The sequence below is a fragment of the Pelodiscus sinensis genome, chromosome 9 (assembly GCF_049634645.1).
Source record: "Pelodiscus sinensis isolate JC-2024 chromosome 9, ASM4963464v1, whole genome shotgun sequence".
Classification (NCBI taxonomy): Eukaryota; Metazoa; Chordata; order Testudines; family Trionychidae; genus Pelodiscus; species Pelodiscus sinensis.
Window position 1 is genome coordinate 21,041,836 of NC_134719.1, and position 19,434 is coordinate 21,061,269.

The following is a 19,434-nucleotide window of genomic DNA, read 5'->3' on the forward strand; positions in this document are numbered from 1 at the left end:
CATGTAAACATATAACTGCTAAAAAATTCAGTGGTTACACATTTACTTGAATACACAAAATTGTAATATCCCTGCTGTAAACACTGGCTATGGAAGAAAAAAAATCTAATTTTGTTAAAGTGAACAAAAGCCACTAAAGCAGAGGTAGGAACATTTTTCAGTTGCGGGGGGGCAACAAATCACAGAAAAATCAGAGCCAAAAAAAACCCCAAACTCCTTGTGCGCGCACGCACGCGCACACACACACACCCACCCACCCACCCACCCACCCCGCCTCCCGCAGATGCTCCAGTCCTGCAAGGGAGCACTAAGGCTTGGGGACACCTGCTACAGGGCTCAGGCATGAGCACCTTCTCTTCCCACTGTGCGGGGAAGTTCTAAGTCTCACCACAGGCCCGATCCAAATAAGACGGAGCTAGATCCGGCCCATGGGCCGTAGGTTCCTCGCTCCTGCATTAAAGTGTAGTGGCCACTATCTACTGTAGTGTCTGCTCCATAGCAACACATGAGCTGCTAGATGGAAGTGTTAGGTCAGGGATGGGCAAAAGGGCCTCCTTAGGCCAGATTCGGCCTGCCAAGTGGGTTGATCCAGCCCACGGAGGCCCTGCTGCTCCCCCACCCCTGGCTAATTAGGGTATGGGGGCAGGGGAAATCACACAAAGTTTCCTCCACCCTGCCAGCAGCACATGGCGCTTTGAAGCACCATGTGCTCCTGGCAGGGCAGGAAGAGACTTCACATGCTCCCCCAGTCCCAAACACTGATTGGCCTGGGTGCGGGAAGGCGCATGAAGTTTCCTCTGCCCTGCGAAGAGCGCGCGGCCCTTAGAAGTACTGCACGCTCCTGGCAGGACAGGAGGAGGCTTTATGTGCTCCCCCTCCCTGAGGCCCTGATTGGGCGGGGGGGGTGGGGGAGGGACGAGTGGAGCACGGGAAGTCTCCTTCCCACTGCCAGGGGGATGGGTGCTTAATGTGAAAGGGGGGGCAAAGGGGCTCTCCCACCCCAGACCAATCATGGTCTGTGGGTGGTGAAGCCTGGAAGCATCCTGGCCCCAACCCTTCTGCGTGAGGCCCCGCCCCATCTGGTATGGCTTGGGGCCACTTCAAACATTTTTGAAGTGGCCCCCAGCAAAAAAATTATTGCCTACCCTTGTGTTAGTAGCCAGTGTTTTACCGGTTTTCTGGTAACTGGAGAGCAGGGATGTCACAAATATCAGGTATTCTTAGAAGAGGTCAGATGCCAACCATTTACAGGCAGTCCCCGACTTACATTGGATCCGCACTTACGAACGGGGCTTTTCTCGCCCCGGAACTCACGGGTGGCGGATCGCCGCCTGTGTCCTCCGGGGCGAGAAAAGCTTCTCCCGGTCTCCCTGGTCTGCTGGGGGGTCCAGCAAAGGTGCTGGACCCCCCCAAGCAGACCAGGGACACCCGAGCAACGCCGCCGCCTGGGCGGCGTTGCTCGTCTGCCCGAGAGCAAAGCCACCCAAGCAGCGGGACCCCCGCCGCCTGGGCGGCTTTCTCCTGTCCCCCTGGTCTGCTGGGGGGGTCCAGCGGCTTTGCTCGGGGGCAAAGGAGCAAAGCTGCACGGGCGGCGGGGTCCCTCCACCTGTGCGGCTTTGCTCGGGTCTCCCTGGTGTGCTGGAGGGAGAGGAGGCGCAGCAAGTGCGCCCCCCCCCCCAGCAGACCAGGCTTTTGTTGCGGGACGCCTCGGGTAGAGCAGCTGGGGTGCTGCCGGGTTGGTCCTGTGGGAACCTACCGGGCAGTGCCCCAGCTGTTCTGTCCCAGGCTCCAGATTCAGCAGCTGTTGAAACTGATCAGGCTGATTCCAGGAAGCTGGGGGCAGAGCAACTCTGCCTCCGGCTTCCTGTAGTCAGCCCCTGGTCAGTTTCAGTGGCAACAGCTGAATCTGGAGCCAGTTCCAACTTACATACAAATTCAACTTAAGAACAAACCTATAGTCCCTATCTTGTACGTAACCCGGGGACTGCCTGTACTACATATGCAGGCCCACCAGTGGCTACAGGGTAGAGCATTAACCAGCATCCTGGAGGAGGCTCGCCTGGATCTTGGCCTGAATGTTAGTGTGCAAATGACAGCAGGAGTGAGAAGGAATATATGATGTCTTGAAATGCCCAAACGGAAAAGAAAATACGTAGTAGTGGGACTAAGAAAACAACCTCCCAACCCTTTATATATTGAAAGCTTCCTGCAAATTAACAATTTAATGCTCTTCTTTTAACTCAGGGCACAGTGATGTTGTAATGGGCTTGGTTTCAGTAAATTGTGATGATCTCTATGAAAGGCTCAAATTCTTACAAAATGGTAAGTAGCCAACACAGGAAATTCTTTTAAAATATATTGGATCCATGTATGTCTGTACACAGCAGAAAGCATGCGGTGTATTTACAGATATGAAAGCTATGTATCTAGACTACACATTATCAGTTTCCAAAGCAGTAAAATGGGGATAAAGGCTATTGGCCTTTTATAAAATTCTTTGAAATCTACTGATAAAAAGCAGTATTTACTATTTCCATGTATAAGTAGGGCAAATATTTTTATTATTGTCAGGTGTTAGAACAGAAAAAAAACAGTAAAAGAAAATGGTTATTATCCTTTTAATTATGAGGGGTCTGGATTAATAAAAGCTTCTGTTCCAGCCTCTGTTTCTAACATTATGGATGAGATCCTCCATTGAAGTCAATGACAAAACTTCCATTAAGTTCATTGTAGCCAGGACTTCACCTCATGTGTTTAAATTTATCCCAAGTCATCTATTGGCCTATGTGAAATATGTCCCAGTGCAGGGCAACTGCACCTGCATTCCTCTTCTGTGGTGCAGCATGGGCACCTGCTCTCTGGCTTCTAGTTTCTTAGACATTGCCTTTTTTGTGTAGACACCCATGTCTCACTCACTTCTTATTGGAGTATTTCCAGGCTGTACTGTTTCCTGCCTTCACCATGTTATATCCAGCAGAGAGAGGCTGCCTGGGAATATACGCTTGCTTTCTCTACAGAGACTGATAAGAGTCATAAGTTATCACATAGCTCTTTCTGCACAGCCTATTTTAGTCTTTAGGTAAAAGTGCCACAGACAAAACCTATAAATAAAAAAAGAGCTTACACACTTGTTAATCTTACTAGAGATCATCCCAACCCTAATATGGGATCTTCAATACTCCAAAGGGCTTCTCCTTGTTTCAAGTTCATTACCACTTTAGCTCAGAACAGTTTAATGGTGCCTCATTAGACCAAGACCTTCCAGTCCGTCCCTAAGGATTGGGTCCCTGTCCATTTGCTGGATCAGAAAGCAGGCCTTGAGCCAATTTGAATCTAGGCCATTTATCCAAAAACCCTTGCTTTGCCTGATTGTCTCTGGAAAATCAGTTTGAACTAGTATACATGGGGGTGACCTCAAAGGGCTTTTAGTGAAGGAATTACAATAGTATCCCCCTCTGACTAGAAAAAGGTACATACAATTCCATAACCACCCCCACCCTACCCCCATACAAATACAGTAGACCCTAATGATATTAACCCTAATTCAGTAAGGTTGCTTAAACATTTATCTTTTTTTCCATAGTTTGTCCAGGATATTACAGGATCTGGTCATCTGTTACACAGAGATGTTTATGATCGACCTATCATAGTTATCTTTTAACTATGGGCCAATTCAGCAGTGACCAAGGACTACCTATAGAAATGTCTTAAATGAGACTTGGATCCTGGAAAGACTTGCATACATGTTTAATTTTTAGGCTCTGTGAGCTGTCCCACGGACTCCAATGGGAATTCTCAGCATGTAAAGATAGGCATGTGCATAAGTTCTTTGCATGGTCAGGGTCCTAGATAGCAAACTCAGGAAGGAACTGTCTCAGTGCCAACAAAACTGCGTATTTAGCTCCACTGTACTAAAAACCATTAATAATTACCCTAATCTGTTGAGGTAGTTCTTTTCCAATCAGCACTGAAGCAATATTTGTTCTGTGGCTTAACAGAGGACTTGTGACTGCAGGACTGCCAGGACAGTGTCTTACTAAACTAACTTAAATATTGCTTTTCTTCCCCTTAACTGCCTGAAAAAAATGTCATTACATTTATATAAGGGGACGTATAATTATTAAACTACTTTAAAAATGGATACCAGTTACATAATCCATTTTCCTTTAGACTCATGACCAAATCACCCAGAGTGTAGTTTTTATTTCCTTTTGTATGCTAAATTGGGAATCTTATGTTTTGGCAACTACATTTTTTTTCTGTCATCTATGTAATTTTATAAATTCATTTTTATCCATTGCATAAAGAGCACTTCGTATTCACCCTGCCTCATGTAAGTGTAAACAAAGTCTGCACTTACAGGGCTTAACTCAAAATAAGCTGTGTCAAATTGAGCTACATCAATTGCGTAGCTTATTTTGAAATAGGGATCGTCTTCACAGAACTTATTTTGAAATAGAGCACTCTTCCTCCGACTTCCCTTATTCCTTGTACAATGAGGATTACAAGAGTTGGAGTAAGAAGTCCTCCAGCTTGATGTATTTTGACACTCTTTCGAAGTAACTGCCTCTGTGTAGACGCGGATTAAGTTATTCCAGAATAGCGCTAGTTATTTCAAAATAGTGTTGCAGTGTAGATGTACCCAAAGGAGTCTGTGTAAGTGCCTTCTGTCTGGTGAGATTCATCCCAGAGGAGTCACTGTTTTAGTTACTGCCTTTAGCTCTTATATCTGGGAGTCAGGGAGACACAAGCACATGTAGTTTTCCCCCTTCTTTCCCTTGTCTTGTTTTAAAGTTTGAACGTTTTGTGATATCAAAGTACTCTGTTTGAGTTTCTACATATGGGGTCATATTCCATCCTAGGGTAAACAGGAAAAGTTCCCATAGCAATCAATGGGAATTGGATCTGTTTACATCAGGGTCAGTTTGGAAACTAAGACATATTTAATAAAGTAGAAAAGTTTTTATATTTGTAATATTGTTTTATTTTATAGCCCTTGGAGCAGTTCCATCTCCTTTTGATTGTTTCCTTTGCAATCGGGGTTTAAAGACGCTGCAGATTCGAATGAAGCAACATTTCCACAATGCGCTGGCTGTTGCTCAGTACCTTGAATCAAATCTCCGAGTAGAAAAAGTCATTTATCCTGGTAAGTTGCAAGATTTCTGAAGAGAAGATTATTTTGGTTCTGGCTCTGGAACAAGATGCTGCAGTCCTAGGTGTTGCTGATAGAAATCAAATTCTATGGATGGTAAGTCATTGCTCTGGCATATACCTTTATTTTGCAGTTGATTCTATGTTTCTTAACTCTTGAAGGTTGTTTTTTATGTGCCTTAAGTGTGGCTTGCTGTTCTCTGATGCAATTTTAACAGTATAAGTAAACCAGGTTATACAATATGTGACTAATTTCAGGACTGCCCTCGCATCCTCAGCATGAGCTAATGAAGCGTCAGAGCAGTGGCTGTCCTGGGATGGTCACCTTTTACATTAAAGGAAATCTTGAACATGCTGAAATCTTTCTCAAGAATTTAAAGGTAATTTCCCCTCCATATTAATGAAAACAAGTGTTATAAGAGAGAGTCTGATTGTGGCTCAGTTAGGTTCTGGTAGGTAGGGTAGTGAAAGTTGAAGTGGTTATCAAAGCAGGGATGGTCTTATATGTTTGTGGTACCACCCAAAATATTAGTTTTCCAATCTAAACAATTAGAAGATGGCACACTAATGAGAGAGAAGAAAAGGAAGTATTAGCACATTTGAGTGCTTACTCTCAGAATTGGCTCTTGTAGCTAGTTTAAACCATGTGTAGCTATTAAAAGTATTTGCATATATTCCAACAACTATAATGCAATTTGAAAGCAGAAAACAGAACCAATTACTATCTAAATTGATGGTCAAATTAAGGACTTCTCTTCCTCCCATACCATGCCACCCATCACTGTCTCTCACTCTCCAAATAAAATCACAATTGAAATTTCAAATAATCCAATAACATCCCACAAACAAAACTTTGAGTATAAAATTAGCCTTTCATCCTGTTCTGGAAGGTCAATCATCTCTGCCTCTGTTTGATTAATAACAGGAAGCTAAATCCAGAATCAAGGGTTGCCTCCCTTTGAGTGCTTGCACTGCCCGTCTGTCAGCATTCTGGCTAATTAGTTGTTGGGCTGATGCTTAAAGAAAGAGGTATTTTCTAAAATAGATTGGGTATACATTGAGTGAGTTGCTCTGAATGCAAAAGAGGCAAGAGGAACAATAGCAGGCTTGCTGCTCCTGACAGCAGCTGCTGTATTCTCAGCAACCACACATCTAGCATATATTTCTGAATGCAGCAGAAAGTACTCAGACATTTGGATTCTTCTCCAGATTTCTGGATTTGCAAAATCATGATTAATTTTGTGAGAAAAGAATTTCGCTATCTTTCTGATTCTAGTAAGCCTGCAAACAAGAGTAAAATGCCTTTGAAATAGTGTTCCATCAGTTCTGCCCTTGATTGGACCCAAGAAAGTGCAGCGGGTATGTGAAACTATAAGAATTAATAGAACAGGAGAGGGATATGGAAAAGAGAAAGGGGGAGTAATTTTAATTTAAAGTTTTGGTTCTGTTCTTGCATTCTTCAAACAGGTTGATCTTATCTCCTCTTTGATTACACTCAAAGCTCAAGAGTGCACCCTGGTTAGCCACAACAAAAACTTCTCCCTTGAGTAATTTACTTTCCCTTCCTTCTCTTCTTTAGGCAAACTAAGGCTAATGCATTTCAGACCCCAGTAACTTTTTGCTAGTAAACTACATACCAATTATTAGTTCTTACTTCATCCAGTATTTTTTTCCATGGTATGAAAGTTTTTTGTGGTTTTCTAGTCCAGTGAATTCCACTTCAAAATTAAGTAAATTATAAGATGCCATTGCCTTTTTTTGCCCTACACTGTAGCTTCTTTAAATCCTCTTGCCTTTGTTTCAAATGAAAAACTGCTTGTTCATTTAAACTTGAACTTTTATATTTCCTACGATAGCTTTTTGTGCTGGCTGAGAGTCTGGGAGGATATGAAAGCCTCGCAGAACATCCGTAAGTCATTCTTCCTCTTAAATCTCTACTGGAAATAATCCTTAAATTGCACATGCTGTGGAAAAAAAGCTTCTGTTGGATTTTGTGACCATCTTGAAACTAAGTAATGTTTAAAATTTAGATGTTTCACTTTGTGACTAAACACAAAAGAGCTAATTTTTATATCACACAAGCATGTTTTATGGCTGGTCAAAAAATGGAGCAGTGATGTCATTTATTTTAGAAGTTTAAACAGTGGAAGACTCTTGTTTTGAATAGGAGAGTATGTTGTCAGCAAGACCTTCCCAGTGACTTCTTCACCAACATTATAGTTCCGTAAAATGCCAGGGAAAAGGATCAGCATAAAGTGTCCTTAAAGCCCTGGTTTTGTCTCAGGGGAAATTCCCCTGTTCCAGTCATTGTGGATGATGGTCGTAAGCCTGCCTTCTAAGCACCCTCTCATAAGTCCTGGTGTAGATGGCATGCTAGGGATGGAGCACGGAGCAGGAACAGTCATAGTGCAGAACTAGCTGTATGTCTGCTCCTCTTCTGGACTTGTTAGTGCACCTCCCTGTCCCCCAATATCTTGGGTCTCAAGTCTTTACTTCACTGTTGTGGAATTCCCCAATTCTTCCGCTCTCAGTGGTGCTGGGTCGCATTCCCCAATGTACCAAACATGACTGATCAGAGCCAAAACCTAGTTGCATCCTATCTGCAGTTCTTCTCTTCAGGAGATGTGACCGGTAATGAATATAGTGACCCAGGCAACCTTTGTCAAACAATATATTGTTTAGTCTGAACAGTAGGAATGTAGACTAGGATACGAGAGAAGATTTTGTTTAAAAACAAAAAACTGTCTGCCATAGGTGCTGATTTCCCCTCTAATCCCCACCTTTCCCGAAGCCCCGCCCCTTGTCTACCCCACCCTCATTCCACTTTTTTCCCCCCAAACCTTTGTGCCCTTCCTCTGTCTTGTCTTCTCCCCCATCTACACTCCTTCTCCTCCCTCCCATAGCTTCCTAAACATTGCGAATCCGACGTTTTCAGCATTCAGAAACCACTGGGAGGGTGAGGCAGGAATTTGTGAGAAGGGCCACCAGCAGCCAGGAGGCATGTAGGAGGATGGGAGGGAAGGAGCTTGACTGCCAGTGGGTGCTTCGTACCCACTAATTTTTCTCTGCAGGTGCTGTAGCCCCTGATAGGGATATTAACGGATAGTCACTTAACATGATAGTTAAGTGGTTACTTGGTAACAAGTGATGCTTACTGGGTAATGGTTAAACTGCTACCTGGGAGCAACCCCTCCACCGTGCAGCCCAGCCATAGATAGAGGGCTGCTCCAGCCCCACTAGCCCCCTCCCGCCCCGTGCGTGGCTGCCAGCTCCCATCCTGTGTGGGCTGGGAACTGGCAGTCCCTGTGTGGGGATCTAGCAGCTGACATTCCAGGCCAGGCTCCAGCAACAGCTGAGCTCCTTCCTCAGTGCAGGCAGCTTTCTTGCAGGAAGATTTTTTTTCTGTAGATCGGACTGGGTTTGCAAGCTTATCCCTCTCTGGGGAGGGACGTAAAAGCATGTTCCCTTCCAGCGGCAGGACGGGAGGTTGAAAGTAGTGCAGAGCCCAGCGCTGCTCCTGCTGTGTGGGCTCTGGTTGCCTTGGACTAGCAGTCCCAATGTCTTCACCTCCTATGTGAAATAGGGATGTTAAATATCTCTTCCCGCCCTCCATTTCTGCCTCTCTTTGATAGAGGTAGCAAGGTGGGGGAAGCGACTAGTCGATTTTTAGTCAGCGTCTGCTTATTGAATAGTCAACTAATCAATTAGTCACTTACATCCCTAATGTGAAAAGCTTCTCCATGCCTGTGGGTGAGGTGGGAACAGGCAACTCAGCTGTGCTTACCTTTAGGATGCAATACAAGCACAAGTATTCAGGAGGGTTGGGTCTCTGCTGATGCCAGATTGGTTGCTTCCAGTTTCACATGGCATCCAATTGACTGGTAACCAGTGTTCCATATCTTTTGAGGTTCAGTTTTACTATTGTAAGACACATCTGCTATTCTAACTGCTTACTCAAGAGGGCACACTCCACACACAACTAAGTGCACCTGTTTTTCATACCCAGTAAACTTGTGTATTTTAATTTAGGGGTTGTAACAGTGCGTCATTGCTTGACACTAAATCATTGTGTCACACTAGATCATTCTGGGCTTTAAAGATGAAGTAGCTATTGAGTCTTTCAAGATATGTGCTTTTCTGTTAATGTCATAGCTATTGCAGCCAGTAGTGAAAGTGAATTTAGTATGGACTGACTGCCAGTTTGAAGTAAGGAGAATATATAGGAAAAATTGGCCATTCTCTGCACAATGTGTGTACCATTGTCTTCTTTTGCCCTTTCATATGGACTCACTTTCCACTGAAATCAGTGGGAGCTGTCTCTCTGTAAGAGCAATATTGAGTCTCATACCTGTAAAGCTATATTAGCTCTTACATAAGACAGAAGAAACCTTCAGATTAGTTGCTTGGAGAGGAAACTCTCATGCATTCTTTCCTATGTGTCCCACTTTTGAAAGTTGAGGAATCTCTTTGTTTAACTCAGTTCTCTTCTTGATTCCTTTCCTGGTTTATATAGGATCAGATTTGCCCACAATTTTTGCTCACTCCTGGTCGATAGCACAGATTTGTAGGTATTAGAATTTCAGTCCTTTTTCTCTTCAAGAATCTCTTGATGGTCTCTTTCATGTCCTTGCTTTTTCACCTCTCTTACTGTGTCGTTCCTGCCGTTCTCTCTTTGCTAGTCCTCCTCCTCCCCTTGTTATCAATATGTCCAGCCTAAGACCCAAATTAAGCTTCCTCCTATTTCTTCCTTCTTTGTAAGACCCAGTTTCCAAACCATAGATCAGGCAGGGACAGACACATGCAGCATACCCTCTTTCTTTCCATTAGTAACTTACTCACTGGTCTCACAGTACTCCTGCCTCTTTTTTCACTGCCAGTTGTCAAAACTGGGTTCTTATTTTCAGTTCTCTACATTAGCATACACTTAATGACAATGTATTTCCCAAGTACACAAATTCTTTCTTCCTATTCATCCTCTTGCCTGAAACTTGAATGAATAGTTCTGCTATCTTTATTACTTGCATTATTTTAGTTTTGTTTGTGTTTACCTTTAAACCATGTTTTTTAAACACCAGATGCCCACTTCCAACAGGAAGACTATTTGTTATCACAGGTATTTATATTTTTCTAAACATTAAAAAGGTTGTTGGAGTAAAGAAATATAGGACTTTGCTTCCTTTTCCAGATGAAAACTTGGCACTATAGTGTCTAAAGTATCCCATTTTTCCTTAGCAGTCATAGTCAAGGTAATGTTGTACCAGATTCTCAGCTAGTACAAACCAGTAGAGCTGAAGTAAAGTCAGAGATATGTAGCTTTGCCTAAGCTCAGTATCTCAACCATTTTTTATCAAGTACCCATTTAAAAAAAAAATTGTAAGTACCCTTTTTAAAAAAAATTAGAAGTACCCTCAGTATCTACAGTTTTCAGACACACACAATTTTTTTCTACCGTTTCACCACATTTGTTTAAACAACTTAATCGTAGCCGGGTGGGCAAGCGATGAAATTTTTGGGTGTAAAAATACAAAAAAAAGTGCTGTAAAACTTAAAACAAAAATGTAGTTTTCTCCAAATTTCAGTTGTGTTAGCATACCCCCCAGACTTCTCGAGTACCCCTAAGGGTACTTGTACCACTGGTTGAGAAACACTGCCCTAGCTCATATCCCATTGACTTAATTAGAGCTATGCTAATTTGCATTATTTGAGATTTGAGCTTTTGACAAAACTGCTGTTCAGAAAATAATTACCATTCTTGGCAAATAATTGTAAAGACTAGCTAAATTAGTTCTTTAATAAAGCCCCTAATGAATAGTGGTGCACAGAAAGGCTATTATTTTCTTTCAGGGCCATTATGACTCATGCCTCGGTTCCTGAAGAGGAGAGGGAGGTTCTTGGGATCAATGATACTTTGATTCGCCTGTCAGTTGGTTTGGAGAACATACAAGATATACTGGAAGATCTGGAACAAGCTTTGAAAGCTGCGGTAAGTCATGTTTAACTTTAGTGCCTGTTGTTTACAAAAATTATTTTCCTTTTGCCTTTTACTTACTGCTTTTCAAATTATCATTCACCATTTATCTCGACTCAGTGGAACACATTTACTCTAGAAGATAACTAACACAACAGTGCATTACTAAATAATTATCGTCACTTAGTTTTTAAAATATTTTTAAAACCCTGACTGTATTTTGGGGTTTTGAATTTCCATGATTAATATCCTGTTTATACATCCTTTATGCAACATCCTGTTCAAAAATTGGATAGATAAAGATATCTAATATATTTGATACTTAAAAGCTGACAGTAATAGCAGTGGTACTTATGATTGATAAGGCTTAGGCATAGAAGAGGTTAACAAGTGTATGCATGTCTAATAAGGAAAAGAACTGCAGGAAATTAGCTGGTAAATGTTTTTTTTATTTAAGCTAGTGAATTTATTCTTAATTCTTGAAAATTAAGATCTGTGAAAAGTTCAAATCTTACACACCCTAGAGGTCTCTCTTTTTTGTATAAAGAGAATGTCATATGCATTTCTTTAACATATGTCCTTTAAAACACCAGATTAGAAAAAACAGCAGTAGGAATCTATATATTTTAGAGTGTGTTTGTCCGAGAGTCCATTTGTTCCAATATTTCTCCTAAACAATAAGGGATAGGGCCACCAAATTTGATATTCAGCTTCCTCTTCTAACTTAAAGCCAGGCCAGGGTTTGGTTGTGCCAGGAGAACCTGAAGCGCTGGGAAAGGGACAGTTTTCCATAACATTCAAAGGGAGGGGATGCTTTCAGAGGGATGTAATAAGAGTGTGGACACTGGGGGCAGCCGTATCACCATAAGGGAGCCCCTGCTCCAACCCCCCTCCACTGCAACACTGGGGGGGAGGAGAGGAAGAGAACAGGCCCCTGGCAGCTTGGGGTGGCCTGGGGATGAAAAAACAAGCCCTGGGAGAGCTGGGTGGGGGAGACAGTCCCTGGGAGGTGGGAGAGAGAGAGGAAAAAACAGTTCCTGGGAGATGAGAAGAGATGGCCTGGCGGATGGGGCGGGGGAAGAGAAAACAGGCCCTAGGCAGGATGGTGGGGGGGTGGCCTGGGGGAGGAGAGAGAAAACAGGCTGCTATCCCACAGCATCCTGTACCCCCATATTCCCAAGGCCCTGTCCTGAAGGACCTGGGCAGCACTGGGTAAGTCTGCTAGTTGATAAATATTACTTGCTTCTTCTATGAACTTGCAGAAAATTGTACTCTCCATTGCATGGGTTGGCATTGTGATTGACACCTGCTCTCAATGATTGTAGTGTTCTCTGCAAATTCTTCTAATAGAGTGGACCAGGCATAACTTCACAGTCTAAAACAAGGACTCTCTTATTTGAGTTGGAGCACCAAACTGGAGATGCATAATAAAAAATAAAAATCAGCACCAAGTCCTGATATTGCATTTTATTATTTGTATCATGGTGCTTGTGATGGATAGGAGGAGTGCAGGCCTTCTAAAAGGTTAAACTCAGGAAGCTAGGGTTGTTGGTGGCAGGGAGCCAGAAGAACCAATGAGATACATGCTGAAATTTAAATTGTAAATATATACCTGTAACTGTTCGCTCTGTCGGTCTGAAGTTGAGCCAGGAGTTGAGACACAGAATAATTTAAACCCAGGCAGGACTACCATGCTTCCAAGGAATTTGGACATGGAAGTGGACTAAACCAGGAAGGGATCTGAGTAAATAAAGGGAAACGTGTATTTAGTCATGGTTAGGGTATTTTTCTTAATTTTTGTGGCTTGGTTTGAACTACCCTGTGTTATTCTGACTCCCCTCCCCCATTCACTGTCTAACAGTTGTTCCCAGAGATTTTCTCTGTTTTGTTTCCCCCTTAGTTGCTTTGTAACACCTCTCAACTAAGTACGCTTTATTAAGTATAGCTTTTGTTTTGTTAATAAAAATCACTTTAAGGTGATTTGATTCTCGCGTCCTGGAAAGGAACAGGGGCTGTGTGTGTGTGTGTGTGTGTGTGTCTGTCTGTCTGTCTGCCGAAGACGAGGGGTTAGCTACCAGAGATTGCAGTTTGTTTTCTCTGTTTTTCAAGCTCTCTTTTATGGTAAAGGAACTTGAGGTTACCCTTCTGGAAGAAGTCCAAGTGCTTCTTCCTGGGTTCAAGAGGAAAGAGGTTTTCTTTTGTTTCACTTGGTGGTGTCAGCTACCACCCAAAGCTGTGACTCTGGGGAGTTTTTTTTGTAAGCAGAGCATATAGAGGCACTGTATTTAAGGTCTTTGCGAGCCCTCACCTTCTGCACTCAGTGCCAGAGTGGGAAACAGCCTTGACATGGTGGTAGCGGTGGGATCATTTTGAACCAGAAACACAGACCTCAGACTTTTAAAAGGACACTTTTTTACCCTGCTGTTTGGAAGTTTGGGGACTTTTTTTTCCCCTCTTTTGCTGCCTGACTGGGAAAAGGCACACAGAAGATTAAATCTGCACAGCCAGAGAGTCCAAACCAAACAGTTTGATTTTCAGGGTAACTGGATAGCTAGGCTAGAGTAGAATGGGGAAGCAGCCCAGTGTATGCTTTTGCAGTTGGGCAGAGTAGCCCTAGAGCAACCAACCCTCCCTAGGTGAAAACCGAGGTGCAAACAGACTCCGATCAGGGCAAGATGTCCACTTCTGGGGAAGACTTGTACCCTAAGGAAAGGGAACGGGAGAATGTTCCTATGAGGCCCAGGGAAGGTAACCTTGTGGAGGCAGGAGCAGTGAATGGCGGCCATTCCCCTCCCTCACCACTGTCTTCGGGATGGAAGACAGACCTCTAACTTAGAGCGAGATGTAGTTCTCCCTAAAGATGAAGGACAGAGAAGTGGAAATCAAGTGGTTAGAAGTTGAAATGGAGAAAGCTAAAAGGCCAGACCACTCCAGGTGCACCACCCAACAACCTTGCTCCAATCACTGTACAACATCCCGGGAAATTCCCCCATGTACCAGGTGGGAGATAATGTAGAGGACTTTTCTAAATTTTGAGGGGGCTTGTCAGGATACAACATTCCCCCCCTCCCCCCCGATCAGTACATGATAGAATTAAGATCTCAAATCACTGGTCCCTTACTAGAGGTGGCAGCTGACGTGCCAGGAAACTACATGAATAGTAATGAACTGTTTAAGCAAGAGGCCAGACTAATGATGGGCCTCATTTCTGAACAGGCCTATTGTCAGTTCAGAGGCCTAAAGTGGACTCAGGACATGCCATTTCCCATACATGCCCATTGTGTAGCCAAAAGCTGGAGAACATGGATCTCAGGGGAGAAGGCTGACACCTGGGAAGAGTTCTATCTCCTGATGAAGATGGAACAGTTCCTAGAGGGTGTTCCTGGAGAGATTAGAGGGTACATCCTAGATGGAAAGCCTCAATCCCTAAGAGAGGCAGGAGTGCTTGGTGCCAGATGAGAAAAGCAGTATGGAAAACAGATGTCTGTGGTCTCTCTTGAGGTAGACAGGGACCTTCCTTGCGAGGTGGATTCTTGGAGGACCTCCTGTGGTGGGATGCCCCCTCTGGACATCCCTTATGGGAGAACCAGAAGAGGCATCCCACCACAGGAGGTCTTCCAAAAATCCACCTCGCAAGGAAGGTCCCTGTCTACCTCAAGAGAGACCACAGACATTCCCCCGTCCCTCCGCCCCATCCTCTGGCAACCCACCTCACTCCAGTGATGAGCCAGTTGTGCGATGTTTTAAATGTAATGAACTGGGGCATGTAAAAGCCAACTGTCCCCTGGATGAAGCAGCCAAGGAAAAGTCAGCCTTCGTTACACATACAGGACTGTATAAGTTTAATGTTCTCCCTTTCAGGCTGCGCATTACATCTGCAACCTTCCGAAGGCTTGTGGATAATCCACTAGCCGGGTTTGGGGAATTTGCAGTGGCCTATCGGGACGATGTGGCTGTATTCTCTAATTAACGGGCAGAACACCTAGAACACCTCCAAGCTGTCTTCCAGTGCCTAAGGGAGGCAGGGCTCACAGTTTAGGCCAAAAAAGTCAAATTGTCCTAAACAGGGTGACTTACTTTGGACACCAGGTGGGTCAAGGAATCTCTACAGGCTAAGGTAGAGGTTATCCAAAACTGTCAAAGAAGCAGGCCCAGTCCTTCCCCGGTTTGGCCGGGTATTATAGGCGATTTGTACCACTCTGTCAGATTGCTGCACCACTAACAGACCTGACCAGAAAAAAGCAACCAAACGCAGTCAAGTGGACTGAGAAGTGTCAGGAAGCTTTTCACCTGTTGAAGGCTGCTCTGAGGTCTGACCCTGTACTCAAGGCCCCAGACCATGACAAACCTTTCATCATCACCATGTATACGCTAGGGCATGGTGTGGGGATAGTTTTGATGCAAACAAGACTAGAGCAACAGTTCCACCCTGGTGTGTTCCTCAGTTAAAAAAAAAAAAAAAAAAAAAAAAAAACTGAGAGGGAAAGCCACTGGTCTGTCTCTGAGAAGGAATGCTATGCCATTGTATATACTCTAGAGAAGCTACGGCCATAATTTGGGGACAACGCTTTCATCTGCAGACTGACCATTCTGCTCTTCAGTGGCTTCATTCAGTCAAAAAGACTAACAGGAAATTCCTTCACTGAAGTTTGACTTTCCAAGATTTTGACATACAACACATCTTAGGTGCATCTAACAAAGTGGCTGATATAAAGGCAACATGTTTGAGTCTTTACCCAGAGACTTTCAGCTGCTCTTCCTCTTACTACTTCTGGACTTTAGAACATTTATATAGTCTGCAGGATGCCTGCTGTCTCCTTCTGTCTGTGGGCAGAGGAGTAGATAGAGACATCGGTGTTCCTAATAAAACCTGTGGACTCAGACCTTCATTCAGCAAATCACTAAAACCTGTTGTTACAGGGTGTCTGACCTCTTTAAAGGGAGATAGAGCCAGCATCACTTGTGCCGTAATGAATTAGCTGATTCACAGCCTTAGGGGGTATGATTATGGTGATCAGGTGATAGGTTAATGGACAAGAGGCCTTACAAAAGGGCGAAGTATGATCACTTGGGGGTGGGGAGAAGCCCGAGGGAGGTGTTTGTGGAGAATCTAGCCTTAAGAAGTCGCTATTTTTGGGGAACTAGCCTACAGGCCCATGATATATTCTATACTGAAGTGGGAGAAACATTCCAGGGTATTTCAGAAAGAGGCTAAGGACAGGGACCAATAGGCAGTCTGAAGAGGAGCCAACAAAGGTGAGAAGAACCTGTTTAGCCTGAAAATTTCGAGTTGGAGTTTTGTTATCCTGGAAGGAGTTAAGTGTGTTTTGTGGCATGGCCAGAAATCCAAAGCCCACTGCCCCTCCCCCAATATGGACCTGTAGGTAAAAAGTAATGGGGAAGGGAACTGAGAAATGTATACATAGCCAGCAGGGGAAACTGAGTCAGACATACTGTGTAACACAGGTGCTTAATGTTAATCATATAGATAACCCCATCCTAGTCAGTGAGAAGCAGTGATTGAATAAACTAATAGCACCAAAATGTTGGCCCTTCCAGTTATTCATGAAGGAATTGATCCTGAAGGGAGCTGAGTACCCACAACTAGAAATGATTGAATAATGAGGGTAAGGGGTTGGTTTGGGGCCTGAGCTGAAAAAAGTTTAAACTTGAGACTAAATTTTTTATATTTTGTTGGGTGGTGTTTGACTTTTTTATAAATTGGCAAAAATGACATTATTAAATGAAAAATCAAAATGGTTTGTTTAGACATCCTGGAATTATTTCAGCCACATGAAAATAAAAGGCCTAGACATCTCTGGAAGAAAACATTTAGGCTTTTTGGCCAAAACTATTTGCTGAAAACTTTGGTGCCCTGAAAAGTCTACTTTTGGGGGAACAAATTTAATATTCACAAAGAAGTTCTCTCAGTGCTCTACCCATGGTGTGTGATGTCACAGGGAGGTATAAATTCTCAGTAATACCCACTATCAGGCCAAGAATAATAATCCTTTTCAAGTATGAGCCAAAGCTTGTTAAAATAATGGCAAAATTCCCTTTGACTTTAATAGGCTTTGGATCAGGCCAATGAAGACGTTAAGCGACTTGCTTAAATTAATACAGCAAGTCACTGGCAGTGTTTAGATCTCGGCACTACTTTACTACCCTGTGCCCCACTCACAGCATCATGCTATTGGCCTAGTAAAGAAAAGAGCACCAAAAAATAACAAAAACACAGGCTAGAGATAGGGTCCCTCTATGTGCGACATGAGGATGGTAAGAGAGATACCTGAGCTCTGCTGTAGTTGTAATTGATTTACAATAGCTTGAATTACTTCACTATGCTTGTGGAAATATGTTCTGTAAAATATCATGTGCTATGTTTGCTGATTTGAGAAATCAGCCAAAATTGAAGTTTTCTGAATACTTTTGGTAAAACAGGCAAGCAGCCGAACCAATCTATAAAACTAGGAGTATGAAAATATCTATTGCTAATATATGGCCAGCTTCTTTTTGTGCTAAAACAAACAGCTTTGCACTATTAGAGAATAATATAATTATATCATACTTCTCTTTTGTTACTGCAGCTCCCAGAACATATGGTTCGCAACTAGGAATCAAAGACCTGAAATTGGAAGCTGATCACTACACAGCTAAAACACCAAGAGAAGATTAAATGAAAAGCCAAACCACTGAGTTTCCTCTGATTTGCCGTTAAAAATGAAAACTTTTATCCAATCAAACTTTAGATACCAAAACAGTCTTTATTTTGTGCTTTTAACTTCACTCTCCAGTGGCTCCACATGGGTCAAATGGGTACAGCTTCACTCTTCAGTGACTCAACATTGGTCATGCATTTCTGCTTTTAGATGTCATCCTTTTTTTTTCTCCTTCTCTTATGACTTGAAAGGTTACTGTCCTTTGACAGTGCTTGTTGATCTGAGATCAGCTTTGATGTATACTCAAGATCTCACAATACATTTTAAAAGTTGAGGTTTGAAATGATGGACAATGGTGAGTGCATGCTTTAAGTATGTTCATACAGTCTGTTTCTTTCATCATCCATACTGCAGGATTTATTTTTTAAATCAGCTATACCTCTAAATGCTAAAGATACATTTTGAATGGTGTAGGATCAAAAACTTTTTTGAATGCAAATATCATATCTGGTTTCATTTTGTGCAATACTGAAAATTGTTAATCGTAACATATCAAATACCTAACACTGTATCGAGTCTGAAATTTTAATTGACTGTGTTATACTTGAAAAATTTCAGTCTTAACTCTTGTCTTACCAACAGAGAATTAGTTTCTGTATGCTTGAATTTTTTAAAGTGGATAATTTAATTAAAACAAATTAAATAGGGGCATTTGTCATAATGCAGACTACAATGATAATTTTAAAAACATTAAAAATAGGTTTCACAAAGAAAATGGACTCTAGGCCTTTTAAAAGAAAAATCTGTTACACCAAACACTACTTCTCTGACCTTTTAAAAATCCTTTATCTAATTTTCTTAAAAATTAGTTCAGAATGTTCAGTATGAATTGTAAATGGAACATGTTAGTGAATAACATGAATAGGACAAAGCCACCATTCTTTGAGCAGTGCAACCTTTCTATAGAGATAAGCTGTTATTAATATTTTACCATAGTAATCTTTTCAGTATTAATCTTTACTGCAATCTCAAACCTGAGATCCTCACTGTGGGTACATCTACACAGCAGCGTTATTTCAGAAGAACATTCATTATTCCAAAATAACTTTGCAACGGTCTACGCAGCAAGCCCATTATTTTGAAATAATTTCACAGTAACAAGAGGCTTATTCTGGATTCTGTAAGCCTCATTCTACGAGGAATGATGTCTATTCCAAAATAGTTATTTCAGAATAGGATGCATGTAGGCAGGGCAGCTGGAGTTACTTCAAAATAAGGGGCCGCCAGGAAATATCACAGGTGTCCTGCTGGCCCCTCTGTCCACACTCATCACAACTCTATGCTTCCCTTCCCCTGCAGCTCTTAAAGCTTCAGGCAGAAGGGAAAGGGCTTGTGACACACAGCAGGCTCTTACAGCCCTGAGCCACCCAGCAGCTGCCACTGCTTCACATTGGGTCAAAATGAGCGACTCTGTTGCTCCCACTGAGCCTTCCACTACTCCCAGGGAGCAGTCAGTCTGGGGAGGCCTACCTTACTCCTGACACCAGGGTGAGACACTGTCCCACTGCTAGCAGGAGACTGGGGACATTGAGACACACACACGTGCACTCATGGGTGCCACACGTGGGCATGCCTGTATGCTCAGGGCAGCACCCA

General features: G+C 42.9%; 1 protein-coding gene across 2 annotated transcripts in view; it reads left to right on the forward strand.

The window, feature by feature from the left end:
• Positions 1-18,486, forward strand: part of CTH (cystathionine gamma-lyase) — a 33,335-nt gene extending 14,849 nt beyond the window's left edge. For both annotated transcript variants that reach the window (XM_006121065.4, XM_006121064.4), the window contains 6 exons: positions 2,245-2,322; positions 4,994-5,146; positions 5,410-5,531; positions 7,008-7,060; positions 10,996-11,134; positions 17,707-18,486. In XM_006121065.4, the coding sequence (XP_006121127.1) occupies positions 2,245-2,322; positions 4,994-5,146; positions 5,410-5,531; positions 7,008-7,060; positions 10,996-11,134; positions 17,707-17,733 (572 nt within the window). In that variant the 3' untranslated portion in view covers positions 17,734-18,486. The remainder of the gene's footprint in view (positions 1-2,244; positions 2,323-4,993; positions 5,147-5,409; positions 5,532-7,007; positions 7,061-10,995; positions 11,135-17,706) is intronic.
• The last annotated feature ends 948 nt before the right edge of the window (positions 18,487-19,434 follow it).